Source organism: Alternaria alternata (genome assembly GCF_001642055.1).
Source record: "Alternaria alternata strain SRC1lrK2f unplaced genomic scaffold CC77scaffold_3, whole genome shotgun sequence".
Taxonomy (NCBI): Eukaryota; Fungi; Ascomycota; class Dothideomycetes; order Pleosporales; family Pleosporaceae; genus Alternaria; species Alternaria alternata.
This window is the reverse complement of record NW_017306192.1, coordinates 1,631,084-1,648,582: the sequence shown is the minus strand read 5'-3', so window position 1 is coordinate 1,648,582 and position 17,499 is coordinate 1,631,084. Positions and strand designations below refer to the sequence as shown.

At 51.9% G+C, this 17,499-nt stretch overlaps 10 protein-coding genes across 10 annotated transcripts; 6 read left to right on the top strand and 4 right to left on the bottom strand.

The window, feature by feature from the left end:
• Positions 1-181: 181 nt before the first annotated feature.
• CC77DRAFT_1091725 (hypothetical protein) lies at positions 182-1,833 on the top strand (the record flags this gene model as incomplete). The annotated part of the gene is made up of 3 exons (XM_018529587.1): positions 182-242; positions 292-352; positions 421-1,833. The coding sequence occupies 3 exons, from the start codon at positions 182-184 to the stop codon at positions 1,592-1,594; spliced, it is 1,296 nt and encodes a 431-aa protein (XP_018390266.1). The 3' UTR covers positions 1,595-1,833.
• On the bottom strand, positions 1,659-2,891 carry CC77DRAFT_927750 (hypothetical protein; the record flags this gene model as incomplete). The annotated part of the gene is made up of 3 exons (XM_018534009.1): positions 1,659-1,919; positions 1,962-2,721; positions 2,776-2,891. 3 exons carry the CDS (start codon positions 2,889-2,891, stop codon positions 1,659-1,661), a joined length of 1,137 nt encoding a protein of 378 aa, XP_018390265.1.
• Positions 2,892-3,026: 135 nt separating this feature from the next.
• Positions 3,027-5,406, top strand: CC77DRAFT_1017173 (hypothetical protein). The gene has a single exon (XM_018524350.1). The coding sequence runs from the start codon at positions 3,090-3,092 to the stop codon at positions 5,202-5,204; it is 2,115 nt and encodes a 704-aa protein (XP_018390264.1). The 5' UTR covers positions 3,027-3,089; the 3' UTR covers positions 5,205-5,406.
• A 327-nt stretch (positions 5,407-5,733) lies between these two features.
• On the top strand, positions 5,734-8,032 carry CC77DRAFT_545946 (hypothetical protein). The gene is made up of 3 exons (XM_018532120.1): positions 5,734-6,951; positions 7,000-7,328; positions 7,376-8,032. Exons 1-3 carry the CDS (start codon positions 5,919-5,921, stop codon positions 7,709-7,711), a joined length of 1,698 nt encoding a protein of 565 aa, XP_018390263.1. The 5' UTR covers positions 5,734-5,918; the 3' UTR covers positions 7,712-8,032.
• CC77DRAFT_1047368 (hypothetical protein) lies at positions 7,982-9,479 on the bottom strand. The gene has a single exon (XM_018527493.1). The coding sequence runs from the start codon at positions 9,452-9,454 to the stop codon at positions 8,354-8,356; it is 1,101 nt and encodes a 366-aa protein (XP_018390262.1). The 5' UTR covers positions 9,455-9,479; the 3' UTR covers positions 7,982-8,353.
• Positions 9,480-9,572: 93 nt separating this feature from the next.
• CC77DRAFT_1017169 (dolichol-phosphate mannosyltransferase) lies at positions 9,573-10,966 on the top strand. Its single transcript, XM_018524349.1, has 2 exons — positions 9,573-9,879; positions 9,934-10,966. Exons 1-2 carry the CDS (start codon positions 9,779-9,781, stop codon positions 10,553-10,555), a joined length of 723 nt encoding a protein of 240 aa, XP_018390261.1. The 5' UTR covers positions 9,573-9,778; the 3' UTR covers positions 10,556-10,966.
• Positions 10,967-11,166: 200 nt separating this feature from the next.
• On the top strand, positions 11,167-12,440 carry CC77DRAFT_1091720 (hypothetical protein; the record flags this gene model as incomplete). The annotated part of the gene is made up of 3 exons (XM_018529586.1): positions 11,167-11,249; positions 11,309-11,603; positions 11,660-12,440. The coding sequence occupies 3 exons, from the start codon at positions 11,167-11,169 to the stop codon at positions 12,098-12,100; spliced, it is 819 nt and encodes a 272-aa protein (XP_018390260.1). The 3' UTR covers positions 12,101-12,440.
• Positions 12,441-12,679: 239 nt separating this feature from the next.
• On the top strand, positions 12,680-14,009 carry CC77DRAFT_545893 (hypothetical protein). Its single transcript, XM_018532119.1, has 2 exons — positions 12,680-13,637; positions 13,709-14,009. The coding sequence occupies exon 1, from the start codon at positions 12,784-12,786 to the stop codon at positions 13,621-13,623; it is 840 nt and encodes a 279-aa protein (XP_018390259.1). The 5' UTR covers positions 12,680-12,783; the 3' UTR covers positions 13,624-13,637; positions 13,709-14,009.
• On the bottom strand, positions 13,774-14,755 carry CC77DRAFT_545813 (hypothetical protein). Its single transcript, XM_018532118.1, has 2 exons — positions 14,734-14,755; positions 13,774-14,667 (listed from the first exon to the last, which is right to left on the bottom strand). The coding sequence occupies exon 2, from the start codon at positions 14,342-14,344 to the stop codon at positions 13,925-13,927; it is 420 nt and encodes a 139-aa protein (XP_018390258.1). The 5' UTR covers positions 14,345-14,667; positions 14,734-14,755; the 3' UTR covers positions 13,774-13,924.
• A 1,884-nt stretch (positions 14,756-16,639) lies between these two features.
• CC77DRAFT_1091717 (hypothetical protein) lies at positions 16,640-17,230 on the bottom strand (the record flags this gene model as incomplete). The annotated part of the gene is made up of 1 exon (XM_018529585.1): positions 16,640-17,230. The coding sequence occupies one exon, from the start codon at positions 17,228-17,230 to the stop codon at positions 16,640-16,642; it is 591 nt and encodes a 196-aa protein (XP_018390257.1).
• Between the last annotated feature and the right edge of the window lie 269 nt (positions 17,231-17,499).

Below are 17,499 nucleotides of genomic sequence, written 5' to 3'. Positions count from 1 at the left end.
CAATTGGCCGTTCGCCTTTGACTCTTCCTCTGGCCCAGGTTCGTGGCGCATATGAAAAGTTAGTGGAGTCGTCTCCCCGGTGGCAGGGGTCGTGATTGGGCGATCCCCGCAATTACATGGCCTACTGCCGAACATCGGAGCGCTGGTGACAGCCGTCTAAGCAGCAGCGACCATCGACACGATGCAGGTTCCACCCGGAGGAGGCCATAGTCGTAGTGTGTCGGGCGACGAGCGACGACGAAGTGTGTTGACTGCTGCACGCATCCAGGTTGGCATGACTAACAGAGGCAGATGCCCTTCCTCGGCGCAGCACAAAAGGTCCGCTCGACGTCGATGACATAGTTGTAGACGAGTATGCGCCCCTTCTATTCAGCCGGCATGCAATACGACAACAAGAAACACGCTTACAAAATGATGCAGCCCTCTTGCTGAGAGCACACCCAGCCTGCCTGCGCGCATTCGATCGCCAGCGCGGCCTCGAGCTTCCCCGCAGCCGTCCCACGATGCCCCATCGCGCGGCATCGACGACATTCCCCACAAGGACTTCAGCTTCCTGCAAGACCCCCAGGCGTACCACGTCCTACCCGTGAACAATGTACCAGCCCCCTTCCTCAATGCGCCGCACGCGCCGCCTATATCTTCGCCTATAGACACCCTTCTCCTATCAGGACACTATCGCCTGGCTGCCATCGCCGCCGCGCGCAACCTCATCTCGGCTGCCGCAGGCGACCATGATACACTATTACATCTGATACATGTCCGCCTGGCATGTCTCTGTCTATTGCAGGAGCATGCCCTCGCTGCTCAGGAGTCGAAGGTCTTGGGTGACCTGAATAGCGCCTTCTACCGACACCCACTCACCAACGCGCATCTCGTACCCTGGGATCTACGCCTCCTCGTCGTTCGATTGGCAGCACTGGGCTACGGAGAGTGGCGGAAGGGCATAATGGGATACTATGAGCTTGCACGAGAGTGCAGGGAGAGCATCCTTAAAGCAAGCTCAGACGACGACAAGGCAATGTGGCGGTCGAGATTACGAGACTGCGGTATCCGCGTCGCGAACGTGCTTGTAGAGATGGGTGATCTCGAGGGCGCAGGACGACATCTGGCAACACTTGCAGCAGACGGTGACCAAACAAGGGAGATATCCATCATGGAAACACTTGTCTGGCTCAGGGTTGGTGACATGCAATCAGCACGGCGTTGTCTAGCCCGCGCATCCTCTGCCTCTGTAGATGCTCTCGTAGACGGCACACTAAACGCTCTGATCCAACTCGCCGACTCGGACTATGAAGCTGCTGCCGAGTCTTTCAAGACCCTGCACGAGCAACATCCTGAAGATGGCATGGTAGCGCAGAACTTGGCCGTGTGCTTACTCTACACGGGCCGTATTTCGGACGCCAAGGGTATCCTCAGTGAGCTTGTGGATGATAGCCCACCGTTCCATTCGCTTGTGTTGAACCTGAGTACAGTGTATGAGTTGTGTACAGAAAGGAACAGGGACAAGAAGCTTGGATTGGCTGAGAGACTGGCTGGGAGGAGAGAAGGTGGTGGAGTGGGTTGGGAGCTGAGTAACGCCGAGTTCAAGCTGTAGATGACTGATCTTGGATGTCATGAATGATTTGATCATAGTGAATTGGACCTGTCTTGTCTCGTTGCTAGCTCGGAAGCCTTCTCAGGGCTAGGATATCTGATAGTTTCACATTGCCCTTTCCACCCCAGCCTGCAGCGCCTTGAGCTACATCCGGTCGAACGCGGACATACCAGCCCCAAGCCCGTTTGTCTAGGTCATCCTTATCGAGTACTTTTGCCCATGATTCATAGAGTAGTTCCAGCGCGCCTAACAGAAGACTAAGATTGTGCTCTTTCTCTGCTGCAATGACAGCAGCTGTTCGCTTGCCCTTTGGCTTCGGCACTGCCTGTCCCTCTATCTTGACATCAACATCTTCTGTCTTGATTACCTCTGCGGCAGGTGTCTCGAACGCCTTCATCAGATACGCCCTTGCACTTTGCGCGGGATATATAGGCAGATTGCTTGAACCGTTTCTGGAGGTCTGCGCCTTCCTGAGCGCTTCAAGATCCACACCCCATAGCGCAATCTCCCTCTCCCTCTCCACCTCATCTTTCTTCGCTTTGTTTTCCTCTTTCTCACCATGCGAAACGTCCGGCTCAGACTTGATCTTTTGCTGTGTCGTATCATCGCTACCTTCCCACTCATAGCCCCACCTCTTCATTACTCTGACCTCTCTCGTCATGATCCGCAGCAAAGGCTGTCCTTCTCCCCAGCCTTCTTCTTCAGCAGGCTGGTCCTTGTCAATTCCGATATGCACGGCTTTTGATTTGCTATTCATAGAAGTGACCGCTTGTGCTAGACTGAGGCGACTGGATATAGGTTGGCCAGGCATTGTAAACTTGAGTAGTGTTACCGCAAAGGCGAGAACGAGTGGCGCACGATTTGTGTAGACGACAGCTGAACCGACTTTCTTCTCATCTAGTTCTGGCTCTGGGAGCGCTAGAGAAGCCTCAAGATCCGCGCCATTGAGGGGTTGTCCATATGTCGGTTTCGCTCTTTTTGCTGTAGGCGCAGATGCAACTGAGGAAGTGTCTGCCGATCGCTTTTTGGATTGTCGTTTTGCAGCATTGAGCACTTGGCGCGCGACCTTCTCGTCCGCGAATATGGATTTTAGTGTTTCATGGGATGAATTGGAGAGATCTGATGGACTACGCGCATATTAGCACAGTGGGTAACGCGGTTGTACGCTGTCACGTGCTTACGTGTTGAGGCTCGCCGCTTGCAAGTCTTTGACTTTGGATAGCGCTTGGGCGAGGGGTACCTTAGCGTCTTGCGATAGGAAGCGGAGGAGGATCTGTACGTCTTGTGCTGAGGTCATGGTAATTGCCCGAGTTTGGTGCTATTAAGATGAAATGACGTTGTTCGGGATCCCGAGGCCGTGGGGAAGCCCTGGACTTGACGCTAGTCTGGACCCTCACGCGCAAGCTTAACTTTCCGATGTTGACATTCGAAACCTCAACCTCGACTTTACCTTATGGAATAATTCAGCACGACCATACTTTAGTCATTCGCTAACATGGCTTTCAAGTTCTCTTTAGGCACCGCAAAGGCCACCAAGGCGCAATTGAATGCGAAAGCCAAGGAAGAAGAGGAAGCGAAACAGCGCGAGGAGAAGAATGCGCTCGACAAGGTTATGGCCGATTTCGAGGCGGAGCATGGCGCAGAGAGGAGCATATTGGGGGAGCCTGAGAAGCAGGAAGCGGAAGATGTCTTTGTGCCAACAGGGAGTAAGAGACACTTTACAGGCAGACAGCGAACGATGAAGAGCGGTCCTGGCACCCTCGAAACCGAACCTCTCGATGATTATCAAAGACCTGGCGCAGCGCCAGGGCGTCTCGCACCACAAATGCAGTCACGATTCGGAGGAAATGCACCCTCAGGTCCCGCGTCACTCGAGGGCCCCAAGCAGCCAGAAAACGTTTACACGACCGTCGTAGCGAAAGCCTCAAACCTCCCACCCTCGATAGATACGCGTCGCGTAGAAGAGCTCTTCGCGGACTTCCCGTCGCTCAAAATTACCCGTGTCGAGAAGATACCACCGCAAGGCCCATCGCCAAAGGGCAGACCATCAGCGACGATGAAGGTCATTTTCGACAAAGATGCCAGCGCGCGAGACCTTGACGATGCAATGAACAAGCTCAACGATAAGAAGTACTTGGGCAAGGGCTATTATCTACATTTGGACAGATACCTGGGCGGTCGTTCAGTGGAAACAGCGCAGCGGACAGAGGCATTTGGTGCGCGGTGGCAGGCGCCTGAACTACCCAAGGGCTTTGCACCTCCGCCAGATCTCGGCGGGGGAGGTGGAGGTGGCAGAGACAGGCCGCGCGAGGATACTGAACAGCTCATCGTCACCGCAAACCAGCCTCCCGATGTCGCTACACTCAAACTGGTGCATCAGACCATAGAAGGTGTTATACTTGGAGGCGTGGAATTTGAAGCTGCCTTGATGAACGACCCCCAAGTCCAAGACGAGGAACGGTTCGCTTGGCTATACGACCAGAAGCACCCGGTCAACCGGTATTATCGTTGGCGCTTACATCAGATCGTCTGCGATAGTCCCAATCCCGAGATCTTTGAGCGGCATGGCGATTGGCGAGGCCCGCAGGATCCACTTCCCCACGAGTTTGCCGACCATCTAGGAGCTTTTGAGTCCGACGACGAGAGCTTGGATAGCGACGATGAGGAAGAGAAGGAGAAGCCGCAGTACAAGCCTCTGCCAGTTGGCGACAACTATCCTGGACGAGTCGACAACGGTCATGGCATTATGGACCCTAGGTCACGAGCAATGCTTCTATGGATGCTCACCACCGTTCCTCCTGGTAGCATCGTTGCTGATGATATCGCTGCTATATCGAACTTTGCTGTTGAACATGCCGGTCAAGGCATGGATGAGGTCACTAGCATACTGGTGTCCAATATTATACAGCCTTTTCAGCTTACTGATGCAAACACGAGGAACCGTGCAAGCGATGCGGAAGGTAAAGACGATCTTCGGCGCCCTGATCTCCGGCAGGTAACGCTAAACGCTCTGCGCATCATCTCTGATGTGCTCTTCGTCACGGCTAAAGAGTCAGGAGTCTCGTACAAGTATCGTCTAGCTATTGGTACGGAGCTTGTGGATCGTAAGGTCTTCGAACACCTTGAACAAATCCCTGCCAAGCTCGAGATGGGTCGCATGACAGAGAGGAGCTTTCGGGAAGAAGTCAACACTATACTCAAAGTCTGGGAGGAGGAGCATTTGTTCGATGACGCAACACTGAAACATCTCGACGAGGCTTTCAATGCGCGGGAGAGACAAAAGCAAGAAGAGGAGGAGGCGAGACGGTTAGCAGAGAGAAGGAAACGCAAGGGCAATGTGGTCCGCAAGATACCGACTTCTGAGGCAACTGAAGAGGCTGAACAGGCGATGGATGTTGACGAGGCTGCGGACGATGCGACCGTCGAGCCTGAACAAACGTCTGCGACAGCGACTCCAGAGGTGTCTGTAGCTGAATCCGTCGCGCCTACAGATCCACCCAAAGCAGCCGACCCCAAAGAAGTTGAGATACCTGGAGAGACGGCTGTCGCCAGAGCTCGCCGGTTGAGGCCCAAGGCAGAAGACATGTTTGCGCTGGACGAGGAGGACTAAGCAAGTGATAGAACTACAGATGATACCCTAGACAAGAAGTGGAGTCGGACCAGCTCATCAACGCCGCCGGCAAGCAAAGAGCGGTGATGAAAGAATCAGACCTCAACTACTGTTCTCGATGCCCCACTATTACTAACGATATGGACGATGAAAATTCCACACTCAAGGTACATGAGCAAGATCACCGGCTTCCTAGAATTCCTTTGTATATGTGATGTCTGTGTATCAACCTTCCCCCCTCAGCCCCGAGGAAGCACACACGCGCCATGCCGCTAGTCATGTCGACCCCACGCTTGATCGACATCAGGCACGTCCCCTGATTCGATACCCTGACCAAACACATGGTTGCAGCATGTTTCCTTTGACCTGATAATGAAGTGAAATATGGTGGCTCTTTGAAGACGGCAATCGAAATCAGGTGCAAGCGTGATTGGCTCGTGACTTGCGCCGTGGACCCCAACACCTCGTGGGACCGCCCGCTACGGAAGCTCTCCGCCTAAACCAACAACACAGACACTTGTAGTCGCTACCTCACACCGCCTCCCAGCCAAAACTTCGCCCACTTAGTCGCGCAGCTGCCCCTCCGGCAGCCGCTCTATCGCAGGGATATTTTCTTTCCTCACAATCTTGCCAAGACTACTGTGTTAGGGCTCTTCCGCTGCCATCTCCGCAGCTTCACAGTCGTCCTCACAACACCCACAACCCTGTACCAAGATGCCGACCTTCTTAGGGCTTGCGGTCAGCATCCATGCCGACAGTAATCCGCTGCCAGAATACTCGATACAGAAGCAATCTAAACATCACCGTATCACCTCGTACATCCCCGTCCCACCTGCGAAGATACCGCCTGGCGCTACCAAGCCTGAACAGTCTTCCTTCGCGATATCGATAACCCTGCTCACTCCAGGTCTTCACGTGCCGTACTCTACCCCCAAGCCGACTGAAGATGACCCCAACCCGAAGGCCAAGATTGTCGGTGGCCTCCCTGGTCAAACCGGAGAGCGGGGCAAGTACGGTCCCACGATAGCCCCGTACAAGCCTCTGACCACTTCGCCGAACGAGACAATTGCTGCATACATATACTTTGACGGCCGGGCGAAGGAGGAAGTAGCGACCCTGCTGCGGCGCGGCGAAGAGACGTGGGTCAACTCGCGGTGGGTCAGCGTGCCAGAGTCAGAAGGTGGGGGTCTTGCAGAGCGCGAGTTTCTCTTCCGCGAGGTTGGTCTCGAGCGATGGCTGAACGGCCTGGATCTCGAGGGCAAGGACAAAGATGTGGCCGCAAAGATTGAGCGGAGAAAGCAGCGCCTCGAAAAGAAGCGGGCAAAGCGGAGAGAGGCCATGGACAGCAGCGACGAGGACAAGAAAGCTTCCAGTAACGGTGTATTGCGCTACAGCGAAAGCCAGGACGCGCCCGTCGAGACGCTTTCCGGCAACGACGAGTTCTTCACCACCGACTCCGATTCGGACGACGAGCCCCCCATGCCCGAGGCAGCTGGACAAATCAAGGTCGCTTTGTTCCGTGTGCTAGCGTCTGGAGAAATCAAGCGCGGCGAGTACTCACCTCAGTTCGATGCACACGACGACGATGAACAAAACGGAGGAGGAGAGGGCGAAGACGTTGATCACACAACGAGTTTCGCAAAGCCCAAGACGTTGGATCCCAAGTCTATCAGCACCCAAACAGTGACTGGCATAGACCCCCCGGACAAGCCATACGCAGTATTCACCTTCTTGTACCGCGGAGAGCGTAAGCATGCAAAGTGAAAATTCCCGGATCTCAATTAACAAAGAACAGGCCAGCTGCGCAAGATGGGCATCTTGAACACAAAGGAGAAGCCTACAATCACCTCGCCACAATCGAAGCGGAAATCCGGAGCGCTTGACTTCGGCAGCCTCAAGCCCCTGAACGCAGCCGCCGGAACCAAGAATTTTGGTGGTTACCGAGAGACTTCACCCAAGTCTAACAAGAAGAAGGAAGACGCCATGGACAGCGACGCAGATGATGAGGACGACGTCAAGGTTGAGGACGCGGAGGATGACAAGGAGGTATTCGACAAGGGCATGCTATCGCCAGAAGACGCTCATAGACAGGGTGAGCTCGCGGAGGGTGTGCGCAAGATCAAGGTATGTCTCCAGAGCGTAGCAAAAGTTGCCATACTAACACCTCATAGCTCAAGCGTCAGCATTCCGCAGAACCTCTAGGCCGTCCTGCAGGACCCTCTCACTCTGACTCCACTGGATCTCCTCTTTCGGGTACACCAGCACCCGACGCCTCGTCGGCAGCTGGACCGTCATCCCCACGCGCCACAGATGCCTCCGCCGAGCCAAGTTCACAAAACTCTGTCGCTTCACCTTTCAAGAAGCAGCGCGCTTCATTACCTGGCTTCGATGACAATGTTCGGAAGAGTCTGGGCCAGGCGCTCATGGACGCCCACCAAGGACGAGCAAACTCCGACGGGAACATCCCCACCATCGAAACCAAGATGGAGGAAGATGAGGAGTTGTGACACAAGAAAATTCGTTTTCAAACCGCATTTGATTGAGTGGAGGTTGTACTGTCCCTCGTCGTGTAACAAGCACATCTCTGTTCGCATTATAACGGTCACCCACGAGTCGAATACTGCAATGCCACATTTGTCCAAACCTTAATACCTCGCGGGCACCACGGCCGGCATCACCTTCTAGGCGCAAATTGACATGGATCCTGCAAAAGTAAGGATATGGGGGCCTTTGGATAAACTAGGCTTGGTGCCGGGTTAGGTTCTGGGCTGGCTGATGAATTCTGTACATGATCATGTTTCGTATGTTCTCTTTTGGTGTGAGCTTCGGCAAGGCAAGAAGCGTGGTTGATGGTTTGGGATTAGGATAAGCTGGTGCAAGATGCATTACTGGTGTGTCTAGTAGTGTGGAGTGACATGAAACGAAATGTATGGCACGATATATGGTATGTGTGCATGAATGATTGATTTGCAAGTACAAGGTGAAAAGCACTGTTTATCTGATGCAGATTTCTGAAAGAAAAAGACGGTGATTCCTCGAGGCCTCGGGAGATTTTCTGCTACACCCGATTACCGTGCTGCCTGTTGTAATGGAGTATTCAGATGTTCTCCATCGGAACGGGTGCTCGATGCAGGTTTGTTGTTTTATTGCTATGTGTAGCTGTTGTTGGTTGTTGAGTGAGTGTCTGTGTTGTCTCGGCCTTTTTCCCTTCTTGCCGCCTTCGTCCGCGTCTTCCCGATCCGATTGCCTTTCATTTCGCTCTTCTTCCCACGTTTTCCCACCACACTCTGAAGCTGGTGATGGCTAAGTGCATACCGCACCAGAGATGTCTCGTCTTTCCCCGGTCTCCATGCACATAGATCCATTAAACTGCCCACTGTCGACACAGTCCGTTTCCCTCCAGTTTCTCCCTCTTGTTCAAACTCTTCCTTCGATAGCGTTGATGGAAACTGATCTCGCTTCACTAAAACACTAGACCACCCCGCATCTTCAGCGCCAAAAACATCTTTCATCAGGTCGTCTCCGACATAAAGTTTCTCGAACGATGATGCTGGGGTATCCGAGCTGAACCCTGTGCTATCCAGTGTGAGAGCTAGCATCCTTTCGGCAGCAATGAAGATACGTCGATCTGGTTTCTCGAAGCCGACATCGTAGGATAGCACAGTGAAATGTACATCGTCGACCCATTTGTTTCTGTGTTGTTCTTCTTTGTTCTTCTGAGCTCCGGGGACGTAACGACGGGAGCTTGTTTTGACTTTCAGTGAATTCAAAATACCGGGGACACGGTCATCGGAATTTGTTATGATTCCCACAATGGTTTTATTCCAGGGCCAGATGGCCGAAGGCTTGTTTCTCTTCGAGTGGGCTCGCAGTACTCTGAAAAAAGTAAGAACGTCTGGGTACAGATTGTATCCTGAATTTGAGGAGAACGTGCGAAGAAGTTCCTCGGTAAGGGCAGGTGGGAAGGGTTGACCTGCGCTGAGAAAAGGCTTGAAAGTATCTTCTATGACGTTTGACCACCACGTCCTTGCACCCATGCCTGTGGCCTTTCCATAGTTTGGGTTCTCTTGAGAAGCTTTTTTGAAGGCGGAGCTGAAGGTTGAACCTACCACAGAGGGGGTTTTGGTGTCGCCTACGTTGATGCCGTGACGGGCTGCGGCTTGTGCGTAGGCTTCTGGGATGGTTTTATAAGGATGAAAGAGTGTGCCGAACGCGTCGAGACAAAGAAGTAGGTTCTTCTTTCCGGACATGCTGCAGACAGCGACGGAGATTACCTAGGTCTGTCGGGTGCGTGATGCGAACCGGCCACTCCAACGGCGATACCTTGTCGACCCCACAGCGTTCATCCGACAATACTGATAGATACACGGCAATGTCGAACCAAGATCGCATCGACGTGTAAGTGGACCCAAACTCCCTGATGGGATTGCGGAAGGAGATGATCCAAAGAGGCTAGTCAGGGTCCGAGCTACTTGCGGACACGATCACCTCCGCGAATCCTCAACCTCCAACGTCAACCCTCACCTGCAGTCGCTCTTTCACCCAATTCCGCAGACACAACAGCCGAACCAAATATGGCGAACACCAACAAGTACTCGGTCCTCCTTCCCACCTACAACGAGCGTCGCAACCTGCCCATAATAACATGGCTCCTGGCTAAGACGTTTGAGGAGAAGTACGTCGCAAGACAACTCTACCACACATGACGCCAATGCTAATTTCCTTCCAGCAAACTCGACTGGGAACTCATCATCGTCGACGACGGCTCCCCCGACGGTACCCAAGAAATCGCCGCCCAGCTCCAAAAGGTCTACACCCCCCAACGCATCCAAATCCGCGCCCGCGCTGGTAAACTCGGACTCGGAACCGCCTACGTCCACGGCCTGCAATACGCAACCGGCAACTTCGTCATCATCATGGACGCCGACTTCTCGCACCACCCCAAGTTCATTGCGCCCATGATTGCGCTGCAGAAGACTAAGAACTACGACATCGTCACTGGTACACGGTATGCGGGGGATGGTGGTGTATTTGGCTGGGATCTCAAGCGCAAGTTTGTGTCTAGGGGCGCCAACCTGTTTGCGGACACCGTGCTCAGGCCAGGCGTGAGTGACTTGACGGGTTCGTTCAGGTTGTACAAGAAGGAGGTGCTCCAGAAGGTTATTCGTAGCACCGAGAGCAAGGGATATACTTTCCAGATGGAGATGATGGTTAGGGCAAAGGCGATGGGATGCACGGTTGCCGAGGTGCCCATCTCGTTTGTGGACCGTCTTTATGGCGAGAGCAAGCTGGGTGGTGATGAGATTGTGGAGTATGCCAAGGGTGTGTTGGCACTGTGGATGAAGGTCTAAGAGAGTGGAAGAAGGGCTTGCATGGCGTTGGCGTCCGGTAGGGATGGATGGCCTTGACGATATCCTGGACTGGAAAAGAGTGGTATACTTGATCTTTCTCTTTTGTCTGAATAGTATGTTTAACTCATAATCTTCTCGTCACGATCCTTCTCTCAACTCTAGTTTCCCTGCAAAGATGATCATCGTAGGTTCTTCTACATTCAGTCAATCGCGAACACCTACCGATACGTCCCAAGGTTTCCCTTTCGACGACACTGCAAGATGCAACTTTGCTGCCGGTGTCACGGTCGATGTTTCTATATTTGCACAGATTCCTGTAACGCTCATAGGGGGTCGATCTCTATCGTATCATGCTTTGCGCCTTAGGAGGCTCAGAAAGTATTCAGATGTTCTCAGGCGACAATTCTGTAGTGACCCAATCCCAATGTACGGCAACTCAACGATTTCACACTGTGATGACCTAGTCAGGCAACTACCGATACCTTTCTGCTACGACAACGCTCACCACCCATCTGGCATGCCAAGCGACGCTAGTGCCGCCTACTCTTGCCTCGCACTCACTTCAACTCTGGCAATCACTTGATTACTACAATCGCGCGCAAAATAAGACCATGGAGTGTCTCGTTGCTGCACCTACCGAGCCTGCCGCTACGATGGCAGCACAAAGCGGCCTCGAGCCGTTTCGCCTCATGGAGTATGTGTTTCTGTATGAACTATATTTGAGACAAACGCTGACCTCACATCAATATATAGCCTTCCCACAGAATTGCGCCTCATGATCTACAAGCGACTCCCTCGTCAGATCAAGCATACTGAGCTTCGATATGACGACGGCCTTGAGGTTGACTCGGTCATCCTGGTCACACGTCAACTTCCAACGGCTCTATTGCGTGCAAGCCGTGAAATATACGCTGAAGCGCACGATATTGTTGCCGCTCTGATTCGGACCTTTGTGAAAGAGTCGCAGCCAAGGGTCATCGAACATGACTCCTACGTGCAAATGCTTGATGTCCTCAGAGCTGTTTCGACAGAACGTGAAAGGCTTGCTGTAAGTTTTCGTAATCTTGGTACCTACATGTGGGATAAACAGCTAAGCCATTGCAGCCTGGTCGATCCTGTCTTATGATTAGAGTCAGTCAAAGACACCCAGAATTTGTCTACCACCCCGAGGAAACCGAACCACCTCGCGAGGTCACACAATTTATCTGTCAAGCTACATTAGCGACCAGCAACACTATCGCGATTATATCTTGCGTCGATTTCGACAGCACAGCAGATCACTGTCGTCTGGTTCGGGAAGCTGATAGGCGAAAGGACATTATAAACACAACGCTCCAGCGTTCGTATCGCCCAGATCCGTGTGCTCAAGTGGATGAGACCTGTATGGTTCTCCATGCACCTGATGGGGAGATTAAGCTGACGGCCACCAACACTCCCGCCAAACTTGACTGGAGGGAGTTCTATGAATCCAATTGCTTCAACGATGTCTCGACTACTCATATCAGCCAGGAAACTTGGGTCGAGGAATGGCTACCTTCTATGTAAAGGGTTTGGAGATCTTTGTTCATGCGGCCCCCAAATGTAACTACCGGACTCTGCGCCCATGTGGGAAGATTATGACCCGCTGCGAATCTCTCTAGGGTGCCATTAGTCTTCAGGCGGTCTTGTACTTCCAGCTCCTTTATACGATTAAAATGATTAGAGCACAACACCAAGGTAGAAGCCCAAAAATTACGAACTCTGCGTCTCAAACATTCTGATGCTTCGCATGCGAACTTCAATGTTATAAACTTACCATATGCCGCCATTCACTGTTGGTGAAGAAGCTGCTAACCAGTTTCGTCGCGCTCATCCAGCCGATCATCTCCGACCGTCAGACGCTTGGTATCCCTCACAAACCCTGCAAATACTCTTGTGTCTACCAGCCGCTCTTCAAGACATGGGCATCCGGTATTTCCGGCTGACGCGGGGATCATCATCACGGCATTACTGTCATCTCCACACGCTCCGATAGGTTAATGTTAAACTGAATATATACCAGACATTAAGTCTCTCCTCTCATCTCGCAATCATCTCCCAAGGAGCTATAAGTTTACATTCATTCCTATTTTTCCTCCAGGTTCGCGCAACTACGACCACCAACATCGTCGATATTCAATCAATTCTTCTTAGTAACAATAGCCGATAGCGATCACTTGGTCATCAGGAATTGCAATTCCAACGCCGATATGTCAACTGCCCAATCCGAGTCGTTCCCGTTTTTGAGACTTCCCACGGAGATACGTTTGCTCGTCTATGAACACCTACCACGTCAGGTCAAGCACACTGAAGTCTCTATAGACGGTTTTGTCGCCATCTTGGTCACACGGCACTTGCCCACAGCTATACTACGCACTAGCAAGCTGATTCGCGCAGAAGCCCGACCCATCATCCACAGGCTGATACAAGAGTTCATTGAAGAATCGCAAACGAAGATCATCGAATTCAGCAAGAGTGGTTCCAAGATGAGACATTGCAAGATACTGGAGTGCTTGAAGACGCAAATACCTAGAGAACGTAATGCAGTGGAAGGGCTTGAAGACTACGATATCCAAGCTATTCTTAGACGGATACCAGAGACAAGAGAGCTTCAGTCTACGGACCCAGCATTGTCGCCTAATATCGCTCGTTTCATGCATCAAGCCGCCAGGTCAAGGTATCGCTCTGCAGAGCTCACCCCTGCGTCTGCCGACAAGTCTTGGAACAACACGGTCGTGACGGTGCATGTTACTCATACCAATTTCAAAGACGACGATCAACTTTGGTTTGTTTGTGAGACCAATCACAGACATATTCGGCATATGTACCATCATGAAAAGATGGCCCTGCTTCCGAATCACATCTGGATCTTGGATGGCGGCGATGTACAATTGGCAGAAGGTGCCACTTTGGAATCGGCCACTGACACGGTTCCAGTTTTATGGTCCGATGGCTACGACCGGTGGGGTAACAGAACACGGGGTGTGGAGGCATCATGGGGACCGGCCATGAGTCAAGAGGACTGGGCCGCAAATTGGCTACCTTCGTAAGCCTGGCGTGAGAGGTATGTCGAAAACAGCACCTTGAGGGAACGTCCAATAGAGACCGCAGATGAATAAAATAAACTCGTTTCAGAAAACCTTAATGTGCAATTGTGCAGATCTCAAAATCCAGCGCCGCGAGTTGAGTAATCACTACAACTTTCTGCAAGGGTTAACTCTCTCACAGGCGGGTCATCAAGCCCACTCATCAGCCTCGCAAATTGCGAGAACGTAAGGTTCATGAAAACCATCCCAAAGTCGCTCTTCCGATTTCACTTTTCCATCCTGAACTCCTGACAACCCATGTTTTCTAACTCTCCCGTACACTAACGCCCTTCTTCATGAACAGTAGCTTGGTCTTTGTCGTCTCGGCGAATTTCCCCTCTTCTTCCAGCACCGGCAATGCATCATCCGAATGCATAAACGCAATGAATTGCTGCAAGTGCAACTCATCTTCAAAAGCCATCACACCCATACAATCCCAGTCCATACCGTCATCGTCGCCAATCAACACACGAGGAACTCCAATAGGACATTCCGATTCGTCGACATGGTAGTGCCTTGTCCAGGATAGCGGATGCACCTTCCCAGCAACCTTCTTGAGCAGTGGCGCATAAATTTCTTCGTTATGGCGGTGAAATTCCTCGCGTGAGACGCCTTCCTTTCTCGTAGCGACTGTGGTGAGGATGTATGGGTATGTACTTGTCTTCGTCAACATCGTATGCGGCATGATTGCGGTGTTGTTTGGTGTTTTATGTGTATACGGTGTTTTGTCGGCGGTATGATGATATGCGGCCGATGTTTAGCATGTACTGGTTCAAAAGAATGGAAGGAATTGGAGTGACAAAGTCTCCGAGGAACAGACGAGATGGGTATATAGAAGAAGATTTCAACTAAATTGAACGAAATTTCAGGCAAGAAAACAGGAGACGGCTATCTTCCATATGGAGAGTGCTTACCCGCGTGCCGGTGTCATCTAGTCAGACCATCCCTGCCTTTTATCGGTCCCACTTGCCGCTCGGTTGCCACGAGGCTGATCATGCAGACCGTGCGCTAAAAGTTCATGCCTGAGTCAACTACCGATGAAGCGAAGTACCGGACCTTTCCCAAACCTCATACCTACTGCCTTTTTCGTGCACGTGCGACTCAGCTACTCACGTTAGTACCATTGCATTGCTTGAGTTCGTCATCTCGTTTGCACTGGCGAGCCGCTACGAGCGTCATTTGCTCAACCGTCGTACTGTCAGGCCTCCAGACGTCGCCCGATTTTAGTTCCCGATGGCTGTTTCGAGCTTCTGCGGTCATTGCCGCTGCGCAACACGACAGCATACGGCATTTTTCGGAAGCGCACATGTCGAGTCAGCGTATTTTTCTGACACAGCCAGCTTGATCGTCATAGCCCCGATCCCCGGAAGGCATGGTCGGGAATAGCAGACTTTGAGCACATTTTCGATTCAACATCTGTTAGCGTCGTCTCGGCTACACCATTAGTTGCACAAAACCTGCACCACTGAGGGCAACGCGTGCCGACATGTCTTTATATCGCTATCCTCTCCGTTCAGCATGCGACTCTCTACCAGCCACGGGACCAGCACCAACACGCCTTAGCAATCTTGGCAACATGCATTGCCTTTGAATCATATTCTGCTTGCGGATTGCTGGTTTACTACAATATTCATTGAACTAACTATGACCCTGAAGAAACCAGTGGCTTCCTCCCGTCCGCCGGTGCATCGGCACGAACCGGCACTACTCCACTCCACAGTCCGGATGCTGAGCTCGTGACCGGCAGGTACGAATGAAGTCGGATCATGCAGATGAGGATTTCGAAAGCTCAGGCACATGAGCATCTTCTGATTGAGGACCACCATGTTGATCTTCGAGGTATATCGTGGTGATAACATGCCATAATAATGTCTATGTTGTGGATCTTGACCGCAACGTGCATGACATCACTCTCTAGACACATACCAAGGTGTCCGAGCGCATGAGCTCCGATGGTAGGGGGTCAGACCAGTACCCATCGGTTCTGTACCACCCTAGCGATAACTGAAACCACCATTGTATGTGTCTCGATGATTTCGGTGTGCTCATCAATCAATGCTGCCTCATCCTGAGCGCCTGTCCCGCTTGGAGATGGTCAGAGAACGAATGCTGGTACGTGGTGACAGCGATCGTACTCGCAACCTGTTCCATCTTAACTAACGAGCGAGGCCAGCTGGCGTCTTATACTGATCTCAGCAGCACCAGTGATCTCCAGAAAAGTCACTGCTACGCCGGGTGTTATGATTATATCAGTAACACGATGTACGTTATCTGACTAGAGAATTCAAGGAGTTGCCTTCGACACCCACGATTAGCTACCTGAGCGACGGCGGAGCTCAGATACACGATAAGTATGACGGATGACGTGCTCAATCGCATGATGATTGCAGAGAGCTCTAGTTCGTGTTCGTAGAGAAGTGTCTTGCTAGCTCGCACAGCCCATGCATACTACTAAGCCAGGTCAGACAGTGGGTGAGTGTGAGATGGGGCTTCAAGCGAGCCAATTTCGCCAACATAAGGCAGCAGTCGCGGCCATTTTCTGGTTTGAAAGTGTCTACAGTCCATTAAACTATGTGTTGATTCTTGGCATGATCCGCTCTCCAGCTTTGCGAACGAAGGAAGACCAAAGCAATCACAATTAATCACTTGCGTACTGCCTATCACCTACACGAGTCTTGTAACATACTCCTGACATCTCAAAGTTAGTCATCATGGGATAGCTGTATACCATGATATATCACTGCTTTTGGGTAGTCATATGATGTAAACTTCCGTATAATTGCTAACTCCATGCAGCGCTTGACCGCAGTCGTTGTGATGATAGGTAGCTAGCTAGAAAGGTGATGTGTGATCGTGAGCCACAAGAGAGATACATCAAGAACGACAACCAGAGTTCTGGGTTAAACAAATCCGCAATCCGTTCCACCTTCGCGCACGGGTTCTGGTATTGCTTGTTTACCTCCCAGATTGGTGGGCACAATCAATCTTGCGCTACATGAGCCTCGTCATCCGGAAGTCTCATCCTCTCTACAGCTTCCTCAAACTCTTTCAGCTCCCTAAGCTTCATTTTGCATACCCTTTTTTTGTCTTCCATCTCCTGATTCAGCACTTCGACCGTCTCGCTGAGACCAGTGATGGCCTGGAGTAGCGCCAACGTAGTTTCCAGCGTGTCGATATGAGTACCAATTGCTGTCATGGATTCATCGATGGCGGCGTAGACGAGATCGCGTGTGGTGAGAGTCGCAGGATCGACGATCGGCAGGGAGGCAGGCGCGTTTATGTCGAGGACAGTGGTGATGGATAGGAGATCAGATTCCGTGCTTCCTGCGCTTGAGACTACGGGAGACGGTGTGGTCGCAGAAGGAACGGAGTCTCCTTCGGTGATCCGAGGCAGGACATGAATGGCAGGAACTTTGGAAGTTTGTGGAGGTGATAGTGTTTGTGAGGGATTTCCGGATGTGATCGCCGCTGGTTTTTCAGCTTTGTTGACTAACGGCGATTGCTCATGGGATTTTGATCTCGCGTGTGGACCATGCTTGAAGAGGTGTCGAAGTAGGTTACCGCGCGGCATCGTGTCTGCGTCAACCAGATCGAACTGCGGAAACTCGATCGGACTGGTTGTAGAGCGGGCGTGGTTAAGAGCGCAGTGTCGGTGTGAGAGCGCTCAAATGATACGGTATCGGCCTTGCGGTACCTAGAATATTCTTCTTCACCTTCATTACCAAGGCCTCTATATTCACCCACACGCTGTCGAACCCCACACGCCGAGCCAGTCCTTCTATTTGAGCCGCGTATGCACAGGATCTGTTTGTGTTCGAATTGCTCACCAGTCCCTTAATG